At 38.6% G+C, this 24,208-nt stretch overlaps 1 protein-coding gene across 1 annotated transcript; it reads right to left on the reverse strand.

The window, feature by feature from the left end:
- Window positions 1-1,191: 1,191 nt before the first annotated feature.
- RXYLT1 (ribitol xylosyltransferase 1) lies at window positions 1,192-15,269 on the reverse strand. The gene is made up of 6 exons (XM_007516866.3): window positions 14,967-15,269; window positions 13,673-13,822; window positions 9,158-9,260; window positions 7,167-7,481; window positions 4,200-4,370; window positions 1,192-1,625 (listed from the first exon to the last, which is right to left on the reverse strand). Exons 1-6 carry the CDS (start codon window positions 15,127-15,129, stop codon window positions 1,208-1,210), a joined length of 1,320 nt encoding a protein of 439 aa, XP_007516928.1. The 5' UTR covers window positions 15,130-15,269; the 3' UTR covers window positions 1,192-1,207.
- Between the last annotated feature and the right edge of the window lie 8,939 nt (window positions 15,270-24,208).

Below are 24,208 nucleotides of genomic sequence, written 5' to 3' on the forward strand. Positions count from 1 at the left end.
AGTATCCTCTGTAAACTTGTTAGAAATGCAAATTCTAAGGTTCTCAGTCCTGTCCCAGACTGATGGAATCAGAAAGGGTGGGGATGGGCTCAACTTTGTTGACACAACTCTCTAGGTGCTTCTAATGTTCCTAAGGCTTGAGGATATTAGAATATCAATGCTGGAAACCCAACCCACCCCCATTATGTAAATGAGTATGTGCTAGAATACTTAATTTAACCCTATTATTAACATGTAAGGAAATAGAAATTATTTAGAGTTTAGAAAAGATACTGGGTACTTTATATTTCATTTTATATCTGTAACTCATCCATGAGATACCATTTTGTTTTACACTGAAACTGAAATTTGTTCCAAGTCCCCAGGTAGTAGCTTCACAGGCAGGGTTTAAATTCAGATTTTACCAAACCTCAGTGATCATTTTTTTCTTTCTTTTTTTTTGCCTCTCCAGTGTTATCACTGAGGCTCAGTGCCTGCACTGTGAATCCACTGCTCCTGGCAGACTTTCTTTTTTTTTTTTTTTTTGCCATTTTATTGGACAGGACAGAGAGAGATAAGAGAGGGGAGGGGAACATAAAGATTGACACCTTCAGACCTGCTTCACCACTTGTGAGGTGACCCTCATTCCCCCCCCCCCCACAGGTGGGGAACCTTGGACTAGAACCATGATCCTTGTGCTTTGTACTATGTGCATTTAACCCACTGCGCCACTGTCCAGCCCCCACTATTTTTTCTTTTTCAGTACACAATGCTGCTTCCTTAGAGTGGGTTTAAACAGGTGTAAACAGTTCAATCTTTTTTTTCTTTTTTAATGCCAAGATTATTGCTGGGGCTGAGTGCCAGTACAATCCACAGCTCCTGACAGCCATTTTCTTTTCCTTTTTTCTAATAGGGGATGAGAAACAGAACGATAGAGTCAGAGAACACCACAGCACTCCTTCACCCCTTGTAAAGCTTTATTCTGCTTATGTTCTCATGTGGTGATCTGGGACTCATATGTGCTCTACCAAGTAAGCCACTTGCCAGTCCCTAAATTATTCACTTTTGTAACACTGAGTTTTTAACTTTATTTTCAGGAGTGTCCCAATAAGAGAGTACTTGATCAATACAACAGAACATAATTCAGTGAATCCACGGGTTTCTTTAAATACATCAATATACAAACCGTATTAGAAATGATCAAACAAGTCATAAAGATAATTAACAGTTAATCTTTATTGTTCTTTAAAAATGAGCCTTCTAAGATGTTAGTAAATTTCATTTTTAGTTCAGTTTTGAACTGTTGGTACCAATGAAGTAATGTCTTCCTTCTTTGAATCTTCTCCTGTAAAAGTATAGTTTTTTCTTTTTGTAAAATAGCAGGAAGTTCCTTCCAGTTGTTAATAAATATAAAGGGAGCATCCATAGACTTGAGTAACTGCAGAGGAGCATTATGGTAGAAAGATGCATTTCCACAGTTGCCAGCTGTCATGACATCTTCTACTACAGGGATGGAGCCATAGGAGCAAGCCTCATATATTCTATAGCATTCTGTATTCACACCTGCGGGGCACAATGTGAGATCACTCTGAAGCAAAGCGTCTTGGTAATTCTTTAAGCTTTCGTTTGTTTCCTCAGGTTGCCACCTAGAAAATCAGAAAAACGACTGTAGGTTAACTTTCCTAAGCATATCTTTTAAAAAAAAATTTATTTAGTTTTCTCTTTTTGTTGCCCTTGTTGTTTTCTATTGTTGTAGTTATTATTGTTGTTGATGTCATCATTGTTAGATAGGACAGAGAGAAATGGAGAAAGGAGGGGAAGACAGAGGGGGAGAAAAAAAGAGACACCTGTAGACCTGCTTCACCACCTGTGAAGTGACTCCCCTGCAGGTGGGGAGCCAGAGGCTCGAACCGGGATCCTTATGCCAGTCCTTGTGCTTAACCCGCTGCGCTACCGATGACTCCCTACTAAGCATATCTTAATATCAATTATACAAAATGGTAAGCTCACTATAGAGATGACAGGTAGAAGAATAGAAGATATATATATGTGTGTGTGTGTGTGTATATATATATATTTTTTCCTCCTTTTGGATTATCACTAGGGCTTGATGCCAGCACTACAAATCCATCACTCTGGGTGACTTTCCCCCCCCCCTTTTTTTCATTTTATTTGATAGGACAGAGAAATTGAGAGGGGAATGGGAGTTAGAGAGGGAGAAAGATAAGATATCTGCAGGCCTACTTTACCACTTGTGAAGCATCTCCCCTGCAGGTGGGGAGCAGGGGTTCAAACCTGGATCCTAGCACACAGTACTATTTGTGTTTAACCATGTGCACTACCATATATCCCCCTCAAAGTATTTTTTTAAAGATTTTATTTATTTATTAATGAGAACAATAGGAGGAGAGAGAAAGAACCAGACATCACTCTGGTACACGTGCTGCTAGGGAGTGAACTTGGAACCTCATGCTTGAGAGTCTAATGCTTTATTTATCCACTGCACCATCCCCAGGCCGCCTCAAAAATATTTTTAAAAATCTATTTCATATGAGGTAGAGAGATAGAGAGAAATCCAGGACACCACTGTGGCACATATAATGCTGGGGATCAAACCAAGAATCTCAGGAATGCAAGTCCTGCACTCTACCACCAGTTGAATAGTTTCCCTCATTTCCAGAAAAATAAAATCTTACCCAAATGGATTCCCTGAGAAGATTTAGGAATTTGAAGAGTTAAATATAAATATATATATATATATATATATATATACATATATATATATAATTTAAATATAATCTAGCAGTCATTGTTACACTTCAGATTAACTCAGCCAATATTTTCTGAGTGCTAGGTCTTTTCTTTCTCTACTTCACTTTCCCTGCTTCTGCCTTCATGGGGTTTTTATTTTATTTTATTTAATTAATTTATTTTGGTCTAGTGGTGGAAATTGATAGTAACCAAATTAAGTCACTAAATTGTTCAGAAGGTGTTAAGTACTGTGAGATCAAGAAAAGCAGAGAGATGAGAAAGGAGTTTCTGAGGGGGTAAACAGGGAATATCTCATTGCAGGTGCAACCAAGTTGGAGATGGAGGTAAGAGAGCAAACTGTCAATAGTGTGTGTGTGTGGGTGGGGAGGCAGTGTAAAGCAGGCATAAAAGCCTTGAGACAGCATGTTCCTGCAACATTCAGGGAACAGCAAGAATGCCACTATGACCAAAGCACAGGAACTGAGGGGAAGAGGGTGGGATAGAAGAAGTCAGATTATTCCTTGAGGTGTTTTGATCAGAGCTATAGCTGGCCTGATCTGTTTTATCAGAATCCACCTGGCTGTTGTATGAGAATAGTTAACACAGGCACAATAGTAGATGCTGCGACACTAGACAGAAAGATTTTCCTTCTTACTGTTGCTGAAATAAGCAATAGAGTTATAGGTTAATAGTGTCTGGGAAGAGACAAAACGTTCATAAACTTCTAGGAGAATGGAAGGAGCATGTGGATAATGGAGGTGTATGACTTCTAATCACCTCAGGGTAAAGGCCATATATTTAAAGTGATAAAAACTAGCACATTTCTCTATGGTTGGCTACATAGGTGCTGTTGTTTTAGCAGGAGAGTTGTGATTTTTTTTTTTTTTATTACAATTAGGGTTGTTAGATTATGGAACTAGGGAGCTGAATGTGTATGCAGTCATGGTTGACTCTACATTTAAGTGGGATAAATGAAGATAGAAGGTGAGCAACAATGAAAAAGATAACAAGGACAATGAATTGTAAATCCTAACTAAAAATTGCTAGTCAGATTATTATAGGAAAAGGGCTAGAATGATAGAGAGAAAGAGAGAGAGAGAGAGATTGAGACTTGAGACCATGGGAAAGATGCAGAATGTGTAATGGATGGTAAAATCTAAGAAATTATTGTAATAGCAACTGGCTTAAGTCAAGTAGAATCTAGTTTTCTAGAAGAGGTGGAGTATTTGCAAGAGTGGTGCTTGAAGTACGATCTAAGTAGATTTGGGAATCACCAAAAATTATGCTGAAACTCCACTTGTTAAATTTTTAAAAAATTCCTTCACTCCATGCTTACTATATGAAAAATGGTATATATCTTCTGGGGTAAAGACTGGCATTAATGGAGTTAATAATGTTTCTTAATAATGACAACTTAAATTAATTCTCAAACTGGAGAACAAAAATAATCAAGCAAATATTTTACTTACTGTTCTCTTGGTGAAACCCAACACAGCTTATCATTCCCACTTCGTTTCAGAATATTCATCAGTGCTTGTCTGGATGAATTTTCATAAATGGTCCCTAAGAAATTGCATAAGTATGGCCTTTCATTATACAACATTGACCAGCTTGTCTCCACCACAGGGAAATTCCTATATCTATAAAAATAAGTATATAGAAGTTAATAATATATGGCAATAGGAATGGCAAAATTGCAACAACCCAACTTTTATGTAGACTGATGATATAAAGAGATTGTCTTTACTTCTTTTAAAAGTTAACATGCTTACAGTATTATACAATTTCAGGGACACAGTTTCATACTTATATATGTTTGTAAGACTTACCCACTGCCAAAAGTCCAGTGTCATTACAGCAAACATTACCTCGCCCCTTTCTCCAACAGTTTTCAAAGGCTGTCAGTTTTGTTATTATTTTCCAGGTTTGCTTTTTTACATTCCACATACAATAGAAACCATTAGGTTTCTTTTCCATTTTTTACTTCCTTACTTTTTGAGAATAGATTTAAAATGTGTTTTTCTTAAGCCCCAAACTGTAGTTTCTTTTATTTATTTATTTATTTATTTATTTATTTATTTATTTATTTATTTTTGTCTTTAGGGTTACTACTGGGGGGAGGGGATAGAGAGGGAGTGAGACAGAGAGACACCTGCAGACCTGCTTCACTGCTTGTGAAATGACTGACCCCCCCCTTCCCTGCCCAGGCGGGGAGCCGAGGGCTCCTTGTGCTGGTCATTGTGCCAAACTATAGTTTCCATGTTTACTTTGGAAAAGCTTCAGAATCTATTAACCAAAAACGAAAAACCTTTCTTAACTTGTTTGTTTATTTATTTAGTTACTACCAGAGCACCTCTTAGATCTGACTTATGGTGGAGTCTGAGATTAAACTGGGACCTCAGAGCTTTAGACAGGAAACTCTTTTACATAACCATTATTGCTGTCTCCCAGGCCCAAACCAAAACTATAAATCACAGTCTATAACAGGTTTGCTCAGTCTTGGTGTTACTATCATTTGGGGCCAGATAATTTTGTTGTGATGCCAGCTGTCCTCTATATTGTAGGATATATGCAATATTGTTGACCTTTATCCACTAGATGCTAACATCATCTTTCCCCCCATGTTATAAATAAAGATATCTCAACATTGCCGGATTTCTTGTAGTGGGAAAAAACTGCACCTAGATAAGAACTACTCTGTAAGAAAGATAATGCCTATCCCAACAATATCAGAATCATAAAAAGCTTCCTTCTTAACATTCTGTCTGGGCTATGTAGTACAACTGTCAAATTGTAATTCTTCTGTTTTAAAACACCTTACAAGTAAGGACTCTCCTGAAGAGATGGATTTTTCAGAGCATCTTAAACTCAGCTATACTTTATATAAACCTTTTTGGTCTGGCCTTGTCACAACTGAGTCCAACTATTGCAGAGGTAGAGCAGGGACTATCTTATGAATGTGCTTGTGTTATCTCATAATGTGCTGGTGTAACTGTAGCCAATTGGGCAGCAGTCTAAGGGTACATGTGGTGACCACTGATAGAATAATGAATCATGAACATGTGATTAAAACAATCATGTCAGTGAGATTTTTCCATAATTCATCTATTGCACACTTAGTGATTGCCTTCACTGTGCAGGTATGATTTTAAGCTCTACAGATAAAAGTACTGAGCAAGAGAAAAAAACCATTGCGTATAGAAAGTTATGCCTAGTGACAATTTATCTGAAAGTCATCTTTAACAAAAAGATAAAAAATAATTCTTACATTTGATAGAAAGACTTTATAAATAAGATATATTAAGAGCCAGTAAAAGTTCACTTGGTTAGTGTGCTGTTTTAACATGTGTAACTTGGGTTCAAACCCAGCCCTACTGCATTGAAGGAAGCTTCAGTGCTGTGGTCTCTTTCACTCACTCTCTGTCTCTATCTAATAATGTATATGTATATATACATGTATGTGTAAAAATATAGTGAAAAACTTTAGGTATTACATAATCATCCTTGCTTTTTATTGAAGAGTTTTATGTGAAATTCAGTCTTAGTGGAGATCTGAGCATCATACAGTTCTAAAACCCAAGGATTCAGTGACTTAATATGAACATTAAATCTTGGATTTTTTTTTTTTTAAATGGCAGCAGGGTTGTCACTGGGGCTCAGTGTCTGCACTAGGAATAGACCACTTCCAACAACCATTTTCTTCTTCTTTTTCTTTTCCCTTTCTTTCATTTGACATGACAGAGAGAAACTGGGAAGAGTGGGGGATAGAGCAGATGAGCTTCACCACTCTTATTGAAGGTGAGGATTGGGGGCTTAAGCCTGGGTCCTTCCACATGATAATATGAGTGGTCAATGGGGTGCTTCAACACCTAACCCCTAGATCTTGATTTAACGCTGTCTTCTAAGTTAGGGTCTTATGTTTCTTTGGACTCTAACTTATTATTCTACAGTTGTTTTAAGATGGGTCATTCTCTGCCTAACATTTCTTTAGGGCATTCCTGTTAACTTGAAAATTCATTCTATGCTCTGGAGTTTAAAAACATGAAGAAGAACTGTTATTTTACTCATCAGAGGATAAAATACTATAAAAGAAAACCATTGTTATTATTGGTTCATGAGACCAAACTATAATTTTGCTTGTAGGAAAGATTCTATCTTGTCTCAATATTTGAAGAATTGTTCTTTAAAAACTTAAAACACAGTCTTTGATAAGAAAATTAGGATCTCACAGGAAATAAAAATAACTTTCTGATATTAGAGTAGAAGATATATAATAAAATTATCTTAAAAGATGTTTATTTACTTTTATGGTATAGAGGCAGAATAAGAGCGAGAAACACCACTCTGACATTTGTAGTCCTAGGCATCAAACCTGGATTCTCTACTTTACTTGCCGACCTAAATCCCTGACCACTATAATAGTATATTGTACTTACGTTGCTACTCCTAAAGGCCATTGAAAAATATCCACATTATTAATCCAGGGGCTGTCATATATTATGAAAAGCAGCTCTACAAAGCCTCCATTTCTTTTCAGGAATTGGTTTATCCATTCATTATTACAATGTTCATTTCCAAGTAAAACAACAGCAAGATGCTGCAACTTTTGAGTCTGCACTAAATTTTGTGCATAAAGTAACCACTGGGTGGCATAAAAGACTTTTGCTTTCTCTCTTCCATTTAAAATAAGAACCACATTATCGACATCAATGGAGAAGTATCCTGGAGCCACAGCTGGGCCAGTGATGAAACTGTTAAATAAAATAAGAGATGAACTAAATCAGAACAAAAGTATTTGGCATGGCAAATTTTTAACTACTGTACAATGATGTTTAATCTTGATTTTTTTTGAAGTACAGTTCTTATAACTAAGACTCTTTTAAGCAAGTTGGGATAATGGTATGTATCTATAAGTTGTTGGGAATCTGGTTGTAGACAAGCCAGTTTATATAAAATAATCTGAAATGTGGCAACTTACTACTACTCATGACCAAAATAAATGTTTGCTAACATTTGAGCTGTAAAGAAAAAAGAGTTAAACAGTGTAGTTCTGGTTAGTTTTTGTTTGCTGTTGTTGTTTTCCTTATCAGAGCAATGCTCAGCTCTTGTTTATGTTGGTGCTACAGATTGAATCTGGGAACTTATGAGCATGAAAGTCTTTTGCACTATTATGCTACCTCTTTAATTAGTTCATAACTGCAATTCACACTGAGTAAGTGTTGAAATCAGAATTCCCACCTCTTTATTATACTCTTCTCCTGAAAACAGTGTCTTAAGTTGATGAATTGAGGAATGGAGGATGGCATTACAAAGACTACATGAAGGTTAAACCTCAAAAATACATTAAGATAAAATTATTAGTTTCTCAGCTAAGATTCTGGCAAATGCCTTGAAAGAATAATCATGTATATAGCTCTCACTGAATTATATCTCCTTTTGGTTAATAAATGCCTTAGAATTAGTTTTTTTTTTTTTTACCTCCACGGTTATTGCTGGGGCTTGGTGCCTGCACCACGAATCTACTTCTCCTGGAGGCTATTTTTTGCCCTTTTGTTGCCCTGTTATTTTATTTTTTATCGTTGTTGTAGTTATTATTGATGTTGTTGTTGTTGGATAGGACAGGGAGAAATGGAAAGAGGAGGGGAAGACAGAGAAGGGGAGAGAAAGATAGACACCTGCAGACCTGTTTCACCTCCTGTAGGTGGAGAGCTGGGGGCTCAAACCAGGATCCTTGCCAGTCCTTGTGTTTTGCATCATGTGCGCTTAACCTGCTGCGCTACCGCCCAACTCCCTCAAGGAGTTTTTTTTTTTTGCTTAGAAGGGAAGCTATGCCATTATAATGTGGGTAGAAGATCTTATATAGTCCTAGGAATAAAAATGCCTTGGAAGCTCAGAAAGGGTGGAGACACTTTCAGTTGCAAGTATGTAGTGGGTATGGCATGATAGTCATTTATTTACAAAGAAACCAATTTCATCTGTGCTAGGGAGATAGCGCACATAATACTATATATAAGGGCCTGTGCAAGGATCTGGGTTCAAGCCCTTGGCTCCCCACCTGCAGGGAGGATGTTTCAGAAGCTGTGAAGCAGGTCTGCAGGTGTTTATCTTCCTTTCTCCCTCTCTACCTCCCCCTCCTCTCTGTTTTTCTCTGTCCTGTCCAATAAAATGGAAAAACTGCTATGAGAAGCAGTGGATTCATAGTGCAGTAGTGCAGGCACCAAGCCCCAACGATAACCCTAGAGACAAAAAAAAAAAAAAAGAAAAAGAAAATGGTCCAGGTACAATTTACAAATACATTAATGTGATTTATTTCTCTGTTCTTTACAACAGGTGAAATATATCTCATAAGTATAATTGCCTTTAATTTTTTTCTAGCATTTACATAAAACATTATATAGCAACCCAGTTAATGTTGCAAAATTAATACCTGTAATGTGTTCTTCCTACAACTGAATTTCCTTCTCTCCACTGAGCAGCCACGTCAGTGGGATCAAGTGAGCCTTCAAATATATGTTCCCAGAGATACAAACCTGGTAATTGATAAAACAAAAACAAAACCATTCACTAGGTAACCATTTATTATTTCTCTTTGGTCCTTCAACAGGTAGTGCTACTAAGCAGTAACTCAAAATTATTAAGTGGTAGGTAATATGTGAGAAATGTAATTCAGAGAACATCAAAGGAAAATGTAGGAAAATGTTGGTTTTATATTAATGACTGCCAGGAGCCATTTCTCTGCTTGATAAGCTTTGAAACAATGGAAGCCCTCGAGACAAGTTTTCATTTCCCCCACGGGCAGACCATTTCCCCTCAGGTAGACCATTTATCAGAAATCAAGTGACACAACACATAGTTGTGGTAACAATCATGGTTTCGGTCATTGTATGTTGCAAGGAACATTCCACTTTGATGATTGCTCCCCCTCCTCCTCCTTCGCCAGCACTTCCCCCTTCCCCAAAGCCTTATAATGCCTGTGAACACAATAAAATTTTGCAGCTTGATCAGAATCCTGTCTTGCTGTCATTTCTCGTGTCTCCTGTTCCATTCATTCCAGGTTCGTGGGTTCCTAGCCCCTGTTCATGCCCCGCTGGCCGGGGCATCTGGCACCCAACGGGGGGCTAAGAAGCCTTCTGGACCTAGGAACACTGCTGATCGAGAGGATAGGCCTATCCAAATTCACCGAGCCACCGCGGCCTAGGGGGTAACACAAAGGCTCGCATAGATAGCCACGGAACTGCCCGGCTGTGAGTCGCATCTGGAGGAGTGTCACAGTGGCGAGGTAAGCACTACCATGGGACATGAATTTAGTAAACAAGACTTGTTTATTAAAGGACTCAAGGAGTCCCTCAAGACACGAGGAACTAGGGTTAAAAAAGAAAGAATTAAAGAAGTTTTTTGACTATATTGGAAATATTTGCCCCTGGTTCCCCCAGGAAGGCACTATAGATGAGAAACGTTGGAGGAGAATTGGTGACTGTCTTAATGATTACTATCAGTCCTTTGGTCCTGAATGTGTACCTGTTTCTGCCTTCTCCTACTGGAATTTAATTAATGATATCTTAAAAATTTATAATAATCACCCTGATATTAAAAGCCTCATTACAGAGGGTGAAAAGGTCCTCCGGCAACTTTCTTGTCCACCGTCCAAGACAAAGACCCCATCCCTGTGCTCTTCTGTGATTATTGATCTTGATCCTCCAGCATCAATGAAAATAAATGACAAAAATACTCTTAAATTTGAGAAATCTCTTTTTATCACTGGATCTTTACTACCTGTTTTATTTTGAGATGCTCGTTATTACAATGTATGATTAGAAATGCTAGATAACATATGATTAGAATTGCTTCTCTATTATAAAAATCTGGGGGATTCAGCATTTTGTATCATATACTACCACAGGAGCTCACATATATACAGATATATTCAGCATGTCAAGATATAGTATTACCACCTCCTCATTTAGACACACATGTCTCACTGTAGGATACCCTTGGAAACCAAATGCCACTGTATCTTTATTTTTTTTCAAAGATTTTATTTACTTATTAATGAGAAAGATAGGAAGAGAGAAAGAAAGAGCCAGACATCACTCTGGTACATGTGCTGCCGGGGACTGAACTCAGGACCTCATGCTTGAGAGTCTAGTTCCTTAGCCACTGTGCCACCTCCCGGACCACACCACTGTATCTTTTTTCTCTAGGGCAGCCTCTGATGTTTATCATGGTTTCAGATGAATGAAAACTCTGAGAGGAAGGGATAGCAATGTCATGCATAATGTGCTTTGTTCCATTCTCCTTATACCCTGGTACTGAAGAACACACAAAGAAAGATGCTTACAGATATTTATCAGTCAGATAAAGTTTTCTAAATGTGGTAGGCTGAATGTTTCCACACTCACCCCAAAAGATCAAAGACACAATCTGCACAATTTGTGAATATGCTATTTTACATAGCAAAAGAGAGTTTCTATGTGTGATTAATTCAAGATGGTGAGATTATTCTGGATGGACCTGATGTAATCACAAGGCTCTTAAGAAGAGGTGGCAGCGAGGTAAGAGTGAGAGAAGGAGGTGTAAAGATAGAAGAATGAGGGTGCTTGTAGAATCTCTAAAAGGCAATGAGGTTGGGTGGTAGCGCAGCTAGTTAAGTTAGTTACATGGTGCAAAGAGCAAGGATTCCAGTTTGAACCCCCAGGTCCCTAACCTGCTGTGTGGGGGGGTTCCCTCAGAAGTGGTGAAGCAGGTCTGCAGGTGTCTATTTTTCTCTCCCCCTCTCTGTCTTCCCTTCCTCTCTCCATTTCTCTCTGTCCTATCCAACACCAATGGCAGTAATAACAACAATAATAATAGCCACAACAACGATAAAAACAACAAAGGCAATGAAAGGGAAAAGAAATAGCCTCCAGGAGCAGTGGATTTGTAGTACAGGCACTGAGCTCCAGCAATAACCCTGGAGGCAAAAAAAAAAAAAGGCAACGAAACATTTCTCTCTAGAGTCTCCTAATGGTATATAGGAATATACCATTATTGACACAGTTTAGACTTCTGTCTTCAATTAAAGCTGATAAATCTGTGGCCAATATAGTTAATATAGTTAATACTGTATTGTATACTTTAAAATTTTGAAGGGAGTAGATCTAAAAGTTATTACATGCACAAAATTTTAACTATTGATATATATGTTGGCTCACAATATTTACTTAAACTGAATGTTGTGTATCTGAAATAAATGTAACATCTCAGTTATATCTCAATTAAAAAATCTGGATTAGAGAGATAGCACAATGTATTAAAGCACTGGATTTAAGTACCCAGACCCCAGAGGTCCTGGATTCAATCTAGAGCACCACTGTAAGCCAGAGCTGAGTGATATCCTGGTATCCTTTCTTTGAGAGATCTCTGTGTGTCTATCATAAAAATTTAAAAAGGTTTTTAGGAAAAACTATTTTTTGAGAGTGAGAACTAGAGCACCATTCGAACATATGTAACTCAGGGGACTGAACCCATAGCCTCATGTCTGCAAGTTCTGCACTGTATTTGCTGAGTCACTTTGCAAGTCATAAATTTTTGTTTTTTAAGTCATCAACATTTTGACAATTGGTTATGGTGGTTTTTACTTATTTTTATTATATTTATTTATTGGATATAGACAGCCAAATTGAGAGAGAAGGGGGTGATAGAGATGAAGAGAGACAAAGATACACCTGCAGCACAGCTTCACCACTTGCAAAGCTTTCCCCCTGCTGGTTCTGATGCAACAAGTACTTAAAATCTCTAAGAGTCTATAGAATTGAGTAATGGGGAGAGGGTGGAAAATCTTTGAGGAGCCTGATTTAAAGATTAGTTTGACTTGAACAACTTATAAGTAGAAATTGAATATTTATGACAGTAAGAACACAAGAAAAGTTTGGAGTAGAGAAGGAAAAAAAAATCTGTATTATCTCAGACAATACCCAAATCACGATATGCAGAATATTGGTAGAAATGATTGTTTAAAGTACTGCTGCTGAGGGCTCAGAAGGGAAGGAAGAACATGCTACTAGAGAATGTGGAAAAGAGGATCTGATTTATACAGCAGTAGAAAAACCTAGCTGAATTAGGGAGGAGGGAGGAAAAAGAACCTGTAAATGAAAAACTTGTATACTTAACTGAAGAGATTTGTAAACAATATGTTGATACTGTGGCCTGGTTTCTTCTTGACAATTATAGTAAAATGTGAGAGGAAAGAGAGAGAATTGCTATATGAAAAAGAATCAGGAGGGTAGGGGAGACAGAATAATGACTAGACAAAATTTACTTTCATGTCTGAGACTTCAGGTTCAATCCCCCACACCACTATAAACCAGACTCTGTTTTTTTCCCTTTGTATCTCTCTCTCTTGTTAAAAGAAAATAAATACAATATATTAAATTTAAAGAAGTAGAGCCTGGTATTTGGGAAGTTTTTGGCCTGAGATATGCAAAAGAGATGGGAAAAAATTAGGAGGTTCAATGTCAGGAAAACAGGCTCAGGAGTAACCTTCAGAGATGTGACTGAGCATACCTTTCTTAATACCTGAGAAGGATAAAAAAGTCAGAATAACTGATCACAAAGAAGGACTCTTTGAAGATAACAGGTTCACAATTTATGAATTGCCTCAGCAATTTATGTAGAAGCCCAAAACAGAAGGCATTACTTTATGAGGGCTTTCAGTTGCCTTAACTGTATACTTTTTTCCTATTTGTTTATTTATTATTGGATAGAGACAGAGAAACTGAGAAAGGGAAGGGCGAGATAGCCAGGGAGAGAGACAGAGTGACACCTGTCGCCCTGCTTCACCACTCTTGAAGCTTTCTCCCTGCTGGTGGGGACCGGGGCTCAAACCCGGGTACTTACACATTAAGTGTGTACTCTTAACTAGGTGTATCGCTGCCTGGCCCCTTTACCATACACTTTAACTTACCAATGGCAGCTTTGCTCCAGATCTGCACATGGAAGTTTTGTTTGCCTTTCAAGGATTTATTTAATGCTTGAAGACTAGCTTTAAATCCCTCGTCTTCGTTTTCTTCATCTTCCCAAGGATTCCATTCTTCACTTCCCAAAGTAGATGGCTCTGTGTTTAGTAAGAATTAACAGTGGCAATCAGTAGAGCTGTAGTTGTATAAATTCAAGTTATTTAAATGATACATTAGGATCAGGTGGTGGCACACTTGGTTGAGTGCTCACATTAAAGTGCCCAAAGACCCAGGTTCAAGTCTCTGGTCCCCACATGCCTAGGGAAAGCATCATGAGTGGTGAAGCAGGTCTGCAGGTGTTTGTGTCTCTCCCTATTTCCCCCTCCCCTTTCAGTTTCTCTGTCTCTATCCAATAATAATTAAATAAAAATATTTAAGAAACGATTCACTAGGGAGCTATATTTTCACCTTTAATTTTTAAGAAGAGATACAATAGCTTAATTTGAACTTAACCACAAAAGAAATAAAATTTTACTGCTGCCAAATTAATATGTAAAATGACACCATTTTCAGAGTAAAGGTAATTAGAATATGAAGGTTTTTTTTTAAGTTTTCCTGAAATAAAAACAATTCAGTAGGGGAGACAAAATCAAAATTTACTTGAAAAGACTTTACTTTGAAAGGCCTTTGAGCTATAATGTTAACACAAGAGAAAAAATATATCTCCCCGAAGAGTCTGAAATAACTGGATAATATGTATCGAGATATTAGTTTAGCTTTGGCAATTCTTTATCAAGTATATATACATAGTATACACATAAAACCTAGACTTCAGACTATAAAGGGTTCAACCATTTGATGTATGTGCTTGTGCAAAAATGCTGATCAGAAGGAAAGGTAAGCTTTGAGTCCCATCTTTGCTCAGGTCAAGACAAGAACTTGTAGATGAAGGGTTCGGGCCTCCTGCAGTCCCTGTAGGGTTAAAGAAAGCTCTTTGTTTCAATATGGAAATAAAGGTTTAAACCCTGAGGCATCCCCGGAATGACGGGCTTTCTGTGACAGCTTGGACATTAAAGGCGTGCTTTAAAGGTGTGCGCGCCTATCAGCTTGGGGGAGGCGAATGGGGACCGCGTGTGACCTGAGGTTCATCACACCGATGCCGCGGGCTGCCGGCATTAGGAGGGGGAGAACCCGGGCCCGGGGCAACCCGGGGCCAACGGCGGCATCTGCAGCTGCGCTGCTCGGCTCCTCCCAGCCGGGGGCTCCAGGGCTCCGGGAAGGAAGCCGCCGCCGGTGCCCTACCTCGGCCGCGCCTCTCCCGCGCCGAGGCTGCCCCCTTCCGCCGCAGAGACCCGGCAGGCGGCCGGCGGCGGCTTCCGAAGAAGACGTGGTAAGCAGCGTAGAGGGAGAAGAGGCAGTAGAGGCCGATGAAAACCGAGCACAGCCGTCTCCGCGTCAGCCGCATCCCACTCGGCCTTGGCGTCTGGACACAACCGCAAACAAGCGGAGGCGGGAAAGCGCCGCTTTGCGCCTAAGTCCTAGCCGAGTGGCGGCGCAGGCCTCTCCGGGCGGAGGAGGCCTCACAACCGGCCCCGCCCCCGGCCCAGAGGCCCCGCCCCACTTCTCCGGGGACGGACCTTTCAGTTCATGCCCCGCCCACAACCAATTTTCGCCCCGCCCCGTCCCACAGGCCACGCCCCGTCTCTCCGGGGGAGGGCTCTTCAGTCAAAGCCCCGCCCACAAGCAACTTTCGCCGTGCCCTGTGAGGGGGCCGTCGAATATTTCCCAAGGAACCCTGTATTTGGCGACTTCTCTATACTTCGTTGCTTCCCGGCCTCTGCACTTTATCAAGACTTATTTTTTAACCTTGCCCTCCTTTTTTTTTTTTCTTTAGTTTTTATAATGTTTTATTAGTGACTTATTAGCTATATACAGAGTTATGAGAAGGGGTATAATTCCAGATTCCCACCACCAGAGTTTTGTGTCCCCACCCTCCTCCAGTAGAAACTAATAGTCCTTCTAAGGTCACAGATATAGGTTGATTATATATCTGTATCTATCCACCTATACTTTATTATTATTTTTTTTGTCCATTTTTATTCACTTTGACGGCCCTGCCATCACTTTCTAAGTCATACCTACACCTATTTCTACTTTCAAGTGTTCTTTTTTTCTTTTCCCTCTGAGATAAATGAAATAATGTCTGACTTCCTCTGGTGCTTTACACATTCTCTGCCTTTTCAGTGATGGTATAAAAAACAAAGATTCCTTCCTGGTAACAGACATTTCTGGTCCCAGTGAAACTGAGGTTCGTAATCTTCTGGGCATTTTCCCCTAATATTTCCCCCCTCTGGGAATATAGACCAGAATTATTTTGGGGGTGTAGAGGAAGGAATTCTGGCCTCTGTAATTGCTTCTCTGCTGGACATAGATGTTGGCAGGTCAGTCCATACCCCAGGCTGTTTATATCTTCCCTTACTGGGGTAGAGTTCTGGAGAGGTGAGGTTCCTTCCCAGACATGTTGTTGAGGTCATCTTTGTAGGGAAGTCAAGATGGAATCCCTGCCTTCCTTTCTTTATACAAAAGGACTTTACAGTTGTCTGACCACAAAACCACCCAAATATCGGCAACTTTTCTCATCAGAAGGTCATGTGAAGGAGGAACCACATCAGATTTTGTTCAACATCCCTAACCCACAGATAACCAGTGGCTTCTCAAGTTGCTACAATGACTAATGAATGCATATAAACACTCATTAAAAAGTTAAGAGGTGGGCAGTAGGCAGCGGGTTAATTATGCATCCCACAATGACCTGGGGTCTATACTCCCAGCAGGTTAAAGAATAGGACAGCTATCAGGGGATGGGATGAGATACGGAGTTCTGGTGGTGGGAATTGTGTGGAGTTGTACCCCTCTTATCCTATGGTTTTGTCAATGTTTCCTTTTTATATACATAAACAAAGAGCACATGGCACAAAGCACAAGGACTGGCATAAGGATCCCAGTTCCAGCCTCAGCTCCCCACCTGCAGCTGTGAAGCTGGTCTGCAGGTGTCTATGTTGCTCTCTTCTCTGTCTTCCCTTCCTCTCTCGATTTCTCTCTGTCCTATCCAACAACAATAACAACCACAACAAGGGCAACAGCAAGGGCAACAAAATGGGAACAATAACCACCGAAAGCAGTGGATTCGTAGTGCTGGCACCAAGCCCCAGAGATAACCCTTGAGGCAAAACAATCGTTGAGATGATAGCGGCACACTACACTGAATTTAATTAATGCTACTAACTGTTGCTTAGAAATGACTAGAATTCCAGCATTTGTGTTTTACATATAATGCTCCATAATAAAATTTTTTTTAATTAAGATTTATTACTGTGGGGAGACAGAGAAACATTGCTCACCACTCACAAAGCTTTCCCCTTGAGGCAGGGACTGGGGGACTCAAATCCAGGTCCTTGTGCATCATAACATGTGCTCAACCAGGTGTGTCACCACCCAGTCTTGACTATTATTTATATAGCTACATTTACATATATATATTTGACCATTTTTTTCCTATGGCTCTGCCTTCTCTTCCTTTCTAATTCACAGCTACACCTATTACTATTTCTGCGTTTCCTTCCTTTTTTCCTCTTCTCTTTCCTGGCCCTGATGGAACTGGAGTTCAAAGTTCTCTGTTCATCTTCCCCTAACGTTTTTCCCTGTAAAGAGGTATGAACCAAAAATTTTATGGGGCACAGAAGGTGGGAGTTTTGGCTTCTGTAAATGCTTCTTTGCTAGACATGAGTGTTGGCATGTCGATCCATACCCCTAGCCTGTTTCTATTTTTTTTCCGCTGGCGCTCCTATAAATCCACTGCTCCTGGCAACCATTTTTTTCCATTTTATTTATTTATTTAATAGCTTTTTATTTTCCTTTTTGTTGTCCTTGTTTTTCATTGTTGTTGTAGTTATTATTGTTGTTATTGATGTCGTCATTGTTAGGACAGAGAGAAATAGGGAGAGGAGGGGAAGACAGAGAGGAGAGAGAAAGATAGACACCTGCAGACCTGCTTCACCGCCTGTGAAGCGACTTGCCTGCAGGTGGGGAGCCCCTGGCTTGAACTGGGATCCTTGCGCAGGTCCATGAGCTTCGTACTTTGTGTGTTTAACCTGGTGCACCAACGTCCAACCCTGGTTTCTATCTTTCTTAATGGGTCAATGAACTTTCTTTGTGAAAGCCTTGTGAAGCTTGGGGATAGGGAGACAGCATAATGGTTATGTAAAAAGACTTCCATGCCCAGTGCTGAAAGGTTCCAGGATCAGTCTCCAGCACCATGATAAGCCAGAGCTGAGCAGTGCTCTTGTTTCTCCCTCTCTTCTGTATAACTTCCATTAAAAATAAATAAATAAAATATTAAAATAAAAGAAAACCTTATGAAGTTAGGCTTTTTTTTTTTTTTTTTGGTTTGTTGTGCTTGATATTATTGTTCAACTTTGATGTCAGTCTTGATAGCCAGAAAACTTGTATAGAAACATGGAGTGGGTTGGTGAGAGAGCATAATGGTTATGCAAAAGCTCAAGCCTGAGGCTCTGAGGTCCCAGGTTCAATCTTCAGTACCACCATAAGCCAGAACTGAGCAGTGTTCTGGTCTCTTTCTCTTTCTTGGTATTTTTCCTTCTGTATCTACTCTTTCTCATTAAAATAAAATAAATAAATATATATTAAAAAACAAGCATGGAGTAAGCCATTAAACAATTTTAATTGATTTATCCTCAAAGATTAGACACTCTACCCAAAATACACAAATATAATTCAGTCACAAAATAAGAGGGAAATTCTATCCTTTGCAACAACTTGTACTTTGAATGCATTAAGCAAAATGAAATAAGTTCTACAGAGAAAGACAAACCCTGTGTGATGTCACTTATGTATTGGATCTTAAAAAACAAAACAAAACAAAACAAACAAACAAACAAAAACCCAGCTCCTAGATTGGTGGTTGCTAAAGGCAAAGGGTGAGGAGTAGGTAAAATGGGTAAAGGGGTCAAAATGTACATAGTTCCACTTAAAAGTTATAGGAATGTAATATACAGTCTGATGATTATAGTTAATAATACTGTATTACATATTTTAAATTTGGTAAGAGTAAATTTTATTTATTATTGTATAGAGATAGAGAGAAATTGAGGGGGAAATAGGGAGAGAGAGAGTGAGAGAGAGACAGAGACAGGAGACACATGCAACCCTGCTTCACCACTTGTGGAGAAATAAGAGAGAGAGAAAGAGAGACAGAGACAGAGACAGGAGACACATGTAGCCCTGCTTTGCCACTTGTGAAGCTTTCCCTTTGCCAGTGGGGATCAGGGGCTTGATCAGTCCCTGAGCACTATAATGTGGGTGTTTAACCAAGTGTGCCACCACTTGGCCCTGGTCTGAGTAGATCTTAAAGTGCTTATTAGAAGGAAAAGGATGTAATTGTGTGCAGTGATGGGTGTTAAAATATTTTCATGGTAATCATTTCCCAAGGTATACATGTATCAAATAATCATGCTGTATACCTAGAGCTAACATAATGTTGTTACATGTCAACTGTAATCTCAATTTAGAAAAAAAAGGAAAAGAAGCTTATCACTATTTTGGGGAAAATTTCAATTTGGCCAAAAGACTATTTCAAATCATTTGTAAGGTATTTCTTTCAGAGGAAGGCTATGTACAAAACTTGTAAGTCATTAGCTATAGCTAGATTCTTTTTTTATAAAAATAAGTACCAATAAGATACATTTATGTCTCTTTTTCTTTCTTTTTTTATGAGTCAGAAAAACTAGAACTTTCTGCTCTGGCATATGCAGTACTGGGGATCAAACCTGGGACCTTATGCTAGCAAGTTCTTTGCCTGCTAACCTACTTCCCCAGCCACCAACTTCTCTTTTTAATTTAGTGAAAAAAATAAATGGAGAATCTCTACAAAAATGTATTGACACTGGGAAATAATAATAAGCAAATTGTAATAGGTTTTTTTAGCAATGCAATTTTCCATTTTTTAAATTTGTGGTTAATAGTGGGTTACAAGATTGTAAAATTACAGTTCCACGTCACAGCCACCACCAAAGTTCTGTTAACTAACCAACTAAACAACAAATCACCAAGCAAAACTAGAATGTTAAAGTCAGAGATAGCAGTCATGAAGTGAAATTGAAGCAGATGAATAGAAACAGATTCTGTGCAAGCATCAGTACCTCTGTTAGTCTTTCTCTTAATCATCTCCACCATTCCCAGCAGTCAGACTATACGTAATTTTATCACTGCTGACTCATTTCATTACCCTTTGTGTCACATGTGATACAACAGCTTTAATAAAAATGATTTTTAGAACCATTACTTTTATATCCACAAATGCTATAGATATTTGTAAACCCATTTTTATTTGATACCTCTGATGGGGTATTATCTTGGGTGGTGAGCATATGAGGTGATTGTGTTATGCCATCTCTAGTACACCACTACCTTCATCTGTGTATGCTGCTTTTCTAATTACATTATTAGCTTGCAGAAGGAATCTGTAGGAGAGTCTTAGGAGAGATTTAGATGTGTATCAGACTTTGAAAGTATCACTTCTTTGTTTTCTGCTCATCTCGTTTTTGTGCTTGCAAAACATGTAAACATTGGGTACACATCCTTAGTATTTATTTATTTACTTACTTATACTTTCGAAGGCACCAGGACATCATGCATTTGCAATTTCACTGTTCCTAGGTCATCTTTCTCCCTCTGCTGTATCTTTTTTCTTCAGAGAGAGAGAGATGCAGAGAGAGAGAGAGAGAGAGAGAGAGAGGAAGAGAGAGAGAGAGAGAAAGAGAGAGAGAGAAGGGGTGACACCCCCATAGCACTGAACCTTCCTCAGTGCTGTAGTATTCTCATGTAGTATTCCCAACAGGGTTACACACATGGAAATGCAAGTGCCCTCCCAGATGAGCAATTGCAGACCATAAGTTTGTTTTAATTATCCATATTATGAATGAGTAAAATCATTTGGTCTTCACCTATTATTTCACTGAACAGAAATGCCTCCATTTCCATTTATATTATCCCAAAAGACATGAATTCATATTTCCAATGACTGAGTGATACTTTGTTAAGTTTATGTGCTATAACTCTTTATTCAGGCATCTGCTGTTGAACATTCTGTTTGGTTCCATAGTCTGGCTATTGTGAATTGTGCAACTGTGAACCTAAGGATATATATCCTTTCCAATGACTGATGACTGTTTCCATGACCTTTGGATATATGCCTCTTAGTGGTATTGCCGGATCATAAGGTGTTTCCAATTTTTTTTTACTTTTTAAAATATTTATTCCTTTTCGTTGCCCTTGTTGTTTTATTGTTGTAGTTATTATTGTTATTGATGTCATTGTTGTTGGATAGGACAGAGCGAAATTGAGAGAGGAGGAGAAGACAAGAGAGGGGGAGAGAAAGACACCTGCAGACCTGCTTCACTGCTTGTGAAGCGACTCCCCTGCAGGTGGAAAGCTGGGGGCTCCAGCCGGGATCCTTGTGCTGGTCCTTGGACTTTGCACCATCTGCGATTAACTTGCTGCACTACCGCCAAACTCCCAAGGTGTTTCCATTTTTTACTTAAGGCTTTCTATAACCTTTACTATCAGTTCTGCACTAGTTTGCATCCCCACCAACTGTATAGCAGAGTTCTTTTTTCCCACATCTTTGCCAGAGCTTAGTTCTTATCTTTTTGACGTAGACCATTCTCATCAGTGGGAGGTCACACATCTTCCTGTTAATTTTTTTTTTTTTTTGGCTGATGCTCTAAAAACCTGCTTGAAGGAAGCTTCTGTGCTGTGTGCTGTTTTTCTGTGGTCTTTTTCATGCTTCCTTTGCTTCTTTGCCTTCTCTGTTAAAAAAGGAAACTAAAGGAATTGCTAGTTATTAGAAAGGAAGTTGTCCAAATAAATCCTTGAAGATGTTGGAACTGTGGTATAAAACAATACTTTAAAAATAAATTATTTTAGCAGACATCAGGGAAATTGCATTTAAAGACAGTGAACAGATGAGGGAGCTGCAGGTAGAATATTAACCATATAAATTTTATACTAGAGATGTGTGATGTATGCCACTAGAAATAATCATACTCCTTGCTTTGTAATAAACAAGAATTGTATGCAAAGTCAGTGGATTCATAAACTATAACATAACCAAAAAAATAGAATACTATCTAAGAATAAACAGAATGAGTTACTTTGTACACAATACGAATCAAAGACATGCTGAATGAAACCAGTCTCACTAAAGGGCTGGATTACTCGCTCACATAATTAATTAATTTAGCCTCCAGGGTTGTTTCTAGGGCGACTTTCATGATTCCACCACTCTTGGAAGACCCCCTTTTTTTTCTAGAGAGAGTGATAGACAGAAAGGGAGGGAGAGGAGGAGATGTTACTCCATCTCTCATGAAGCTTTACCATCCTGGTACTCTAATACTGTGGCCAGGGCTTGAACCAGGTCCCTGAATACGATAAAGTTTGCACTCTACCAGGTGATAAATATCCCAGCCCTCCAACTTATTTATTTACACCTATTTTTTTCTTTTTTTCTAGACAGAAAATGAGGCACAGAGAGGGAGAAAGAGTCAGAGAAAGGAGAGATACCCTAGCACTGCACTGTTTCTAACTCTCGTTAAACTTTCCCTTAGCATGTTGCTCCCATGTATGCTGGTCAGGAGCTTGTACCTAGGTTCATACACTAGGTAAAGTGCATGCTGTACCAGGTGAGCTTTCTTTTAGCCCCTTATAAAATGAAATTCAAAGATATTCTGAATAAGTAAAAGCCATAGAAAATGAAAACAGGTGTGTCTTTTAGCATCTGAGGTCTGGGAAAGGATTAAGTACAAAAGGGCAGCACAGAGGAAAATTTTAAGGCAATGGAGTTATTCAGTTTCTTGATTGTGGAGAAGGTTATATGAGACTCTACTGCCTTAAAACTCATGGGATTGTACACCAAAAATTCTCCCAAATCAACACATACATCTGATGTGCATTTGTATGATAGACATGTATATACATGCATACATATGCATGTACATATATATTTTATTACATTGGTGGAGCATATTTTGCTGGTGTGTGCATTTGCCAAAGCTCAATACTTAAAATGGTTAAATTTAATTCTGTGTAAATTGTACAAGAGCACAACTGGTTTTTTAAAAATATGGTACCTGGAATAGAACAGAAAAGTACTGAACATAATGCTTCTGTTAATTACAACTTAGTATTATATAGAGTTGAATTTTCTTGCTGCTTTTATAGGTGTTCTATTGAGTTCCATGAATTTTACTGATAAAATATGCAAACTTACTTACTGGGTAATTATATTGTGTAGAGAACTGTACTATGAATGAAAAAGAAGTAGAAATGGTTTCTATTTTTTGATATTCTCAAACTATCACATTAGAAATGGTTTGTATGTATTATATGAAAATAGAATAGATAATTTTAGTCACTGTACATTTCTATCTCATTTATGAAATTATAAACTCTCTGCTCCTATTACTGTGAAATATAAACTACTTTTAAAGGGGACTGGAATCCTTTACAAAATAAAAATAATTGCAACTTGGTAGTTTGAGATTAATGCAGATGACAGAAAATGTTTGTTTTTTAAGACTATCTAGATTCTAAGAATTTTGAACCATGAATCCCTTTCAGGGAAAAGTATCCTAAAATTCTATTAAGATAGAAAAAAATTTCCCCTTCCATTTTGTTGCCCTTGTTATTATTGTTGTTGGACAGAGAGAAATTAAGAGAGGAGGGGAAGACAAACACCTGCAGACCTGCTTCACTGTCCATGAAGCAACCACCCCTGCACTCCCTACCCCCTACCCGCCACAGGTGGGGAGTCCCAGGCTCGAACTGGGATCTCTACACTTTTGCGCCATGTGCACTTAACCCGCTGCTCTACCACCTGGCCCCAAGATAGAAACTTTTAATTACATTCAATAAGCAAATCATATGGGTTTTGGTTCATAAGTGAAAGTTATTTTTTGTACCCAGAACATGTGCTACACATATTTTACTAGCAATATTTTTGTACAATTGCTCATACAATGGAAAATAGAGGCTTAGAACTGGAGCAAAAGGGGTTGGATAAGAACAAGAGTAATTAGTGTTAGAAACTCATCACAGGAAAAAACAGTAGGGAAAATCTTTAAGACTTAATCTGTTTTCATTGCCTTCTTAGGAGGGAGTTTAATAATCTGTTTTCTATTGGAATACATATGAATCTATTTATAACCGAGTTGCATCTTGTTTTTGGAGGAGCAGATTTGTGAACTTGTAAATGTCCTTTTTGTTGGCAGTGAGATGACATGTAAGTGGGACAAAATTTAGTGACTTTTTAGGGAATAAATAAAAGGATACATCATAGACAGTTATAAAATGTGACAATAACATATAATGTTACATTAATTTTAGATGTACATGACTTAATATATGTATTTCCTGTGAAATAAATATCAAAATAGAGTTTATCAGCACACATAATTTCACATTTTCCC

The sequence above is a fragment of the Erinaceus europaeus genome, chromosome 7 (genome assembly GCF_950295315.1).
Source record: "Erinaceus europaeus chromosome 7, mEriEur2.1, whole genome shotgun sequence".
In the NCBI taxonomy this organism is placed as follows: domain Eukaryota; kingdom Metazoa; phylum Chordata; class Mammalia; order Eulipotyphla; family Erinaceidae; genus Erinaceus; species Erinaceus europaeus.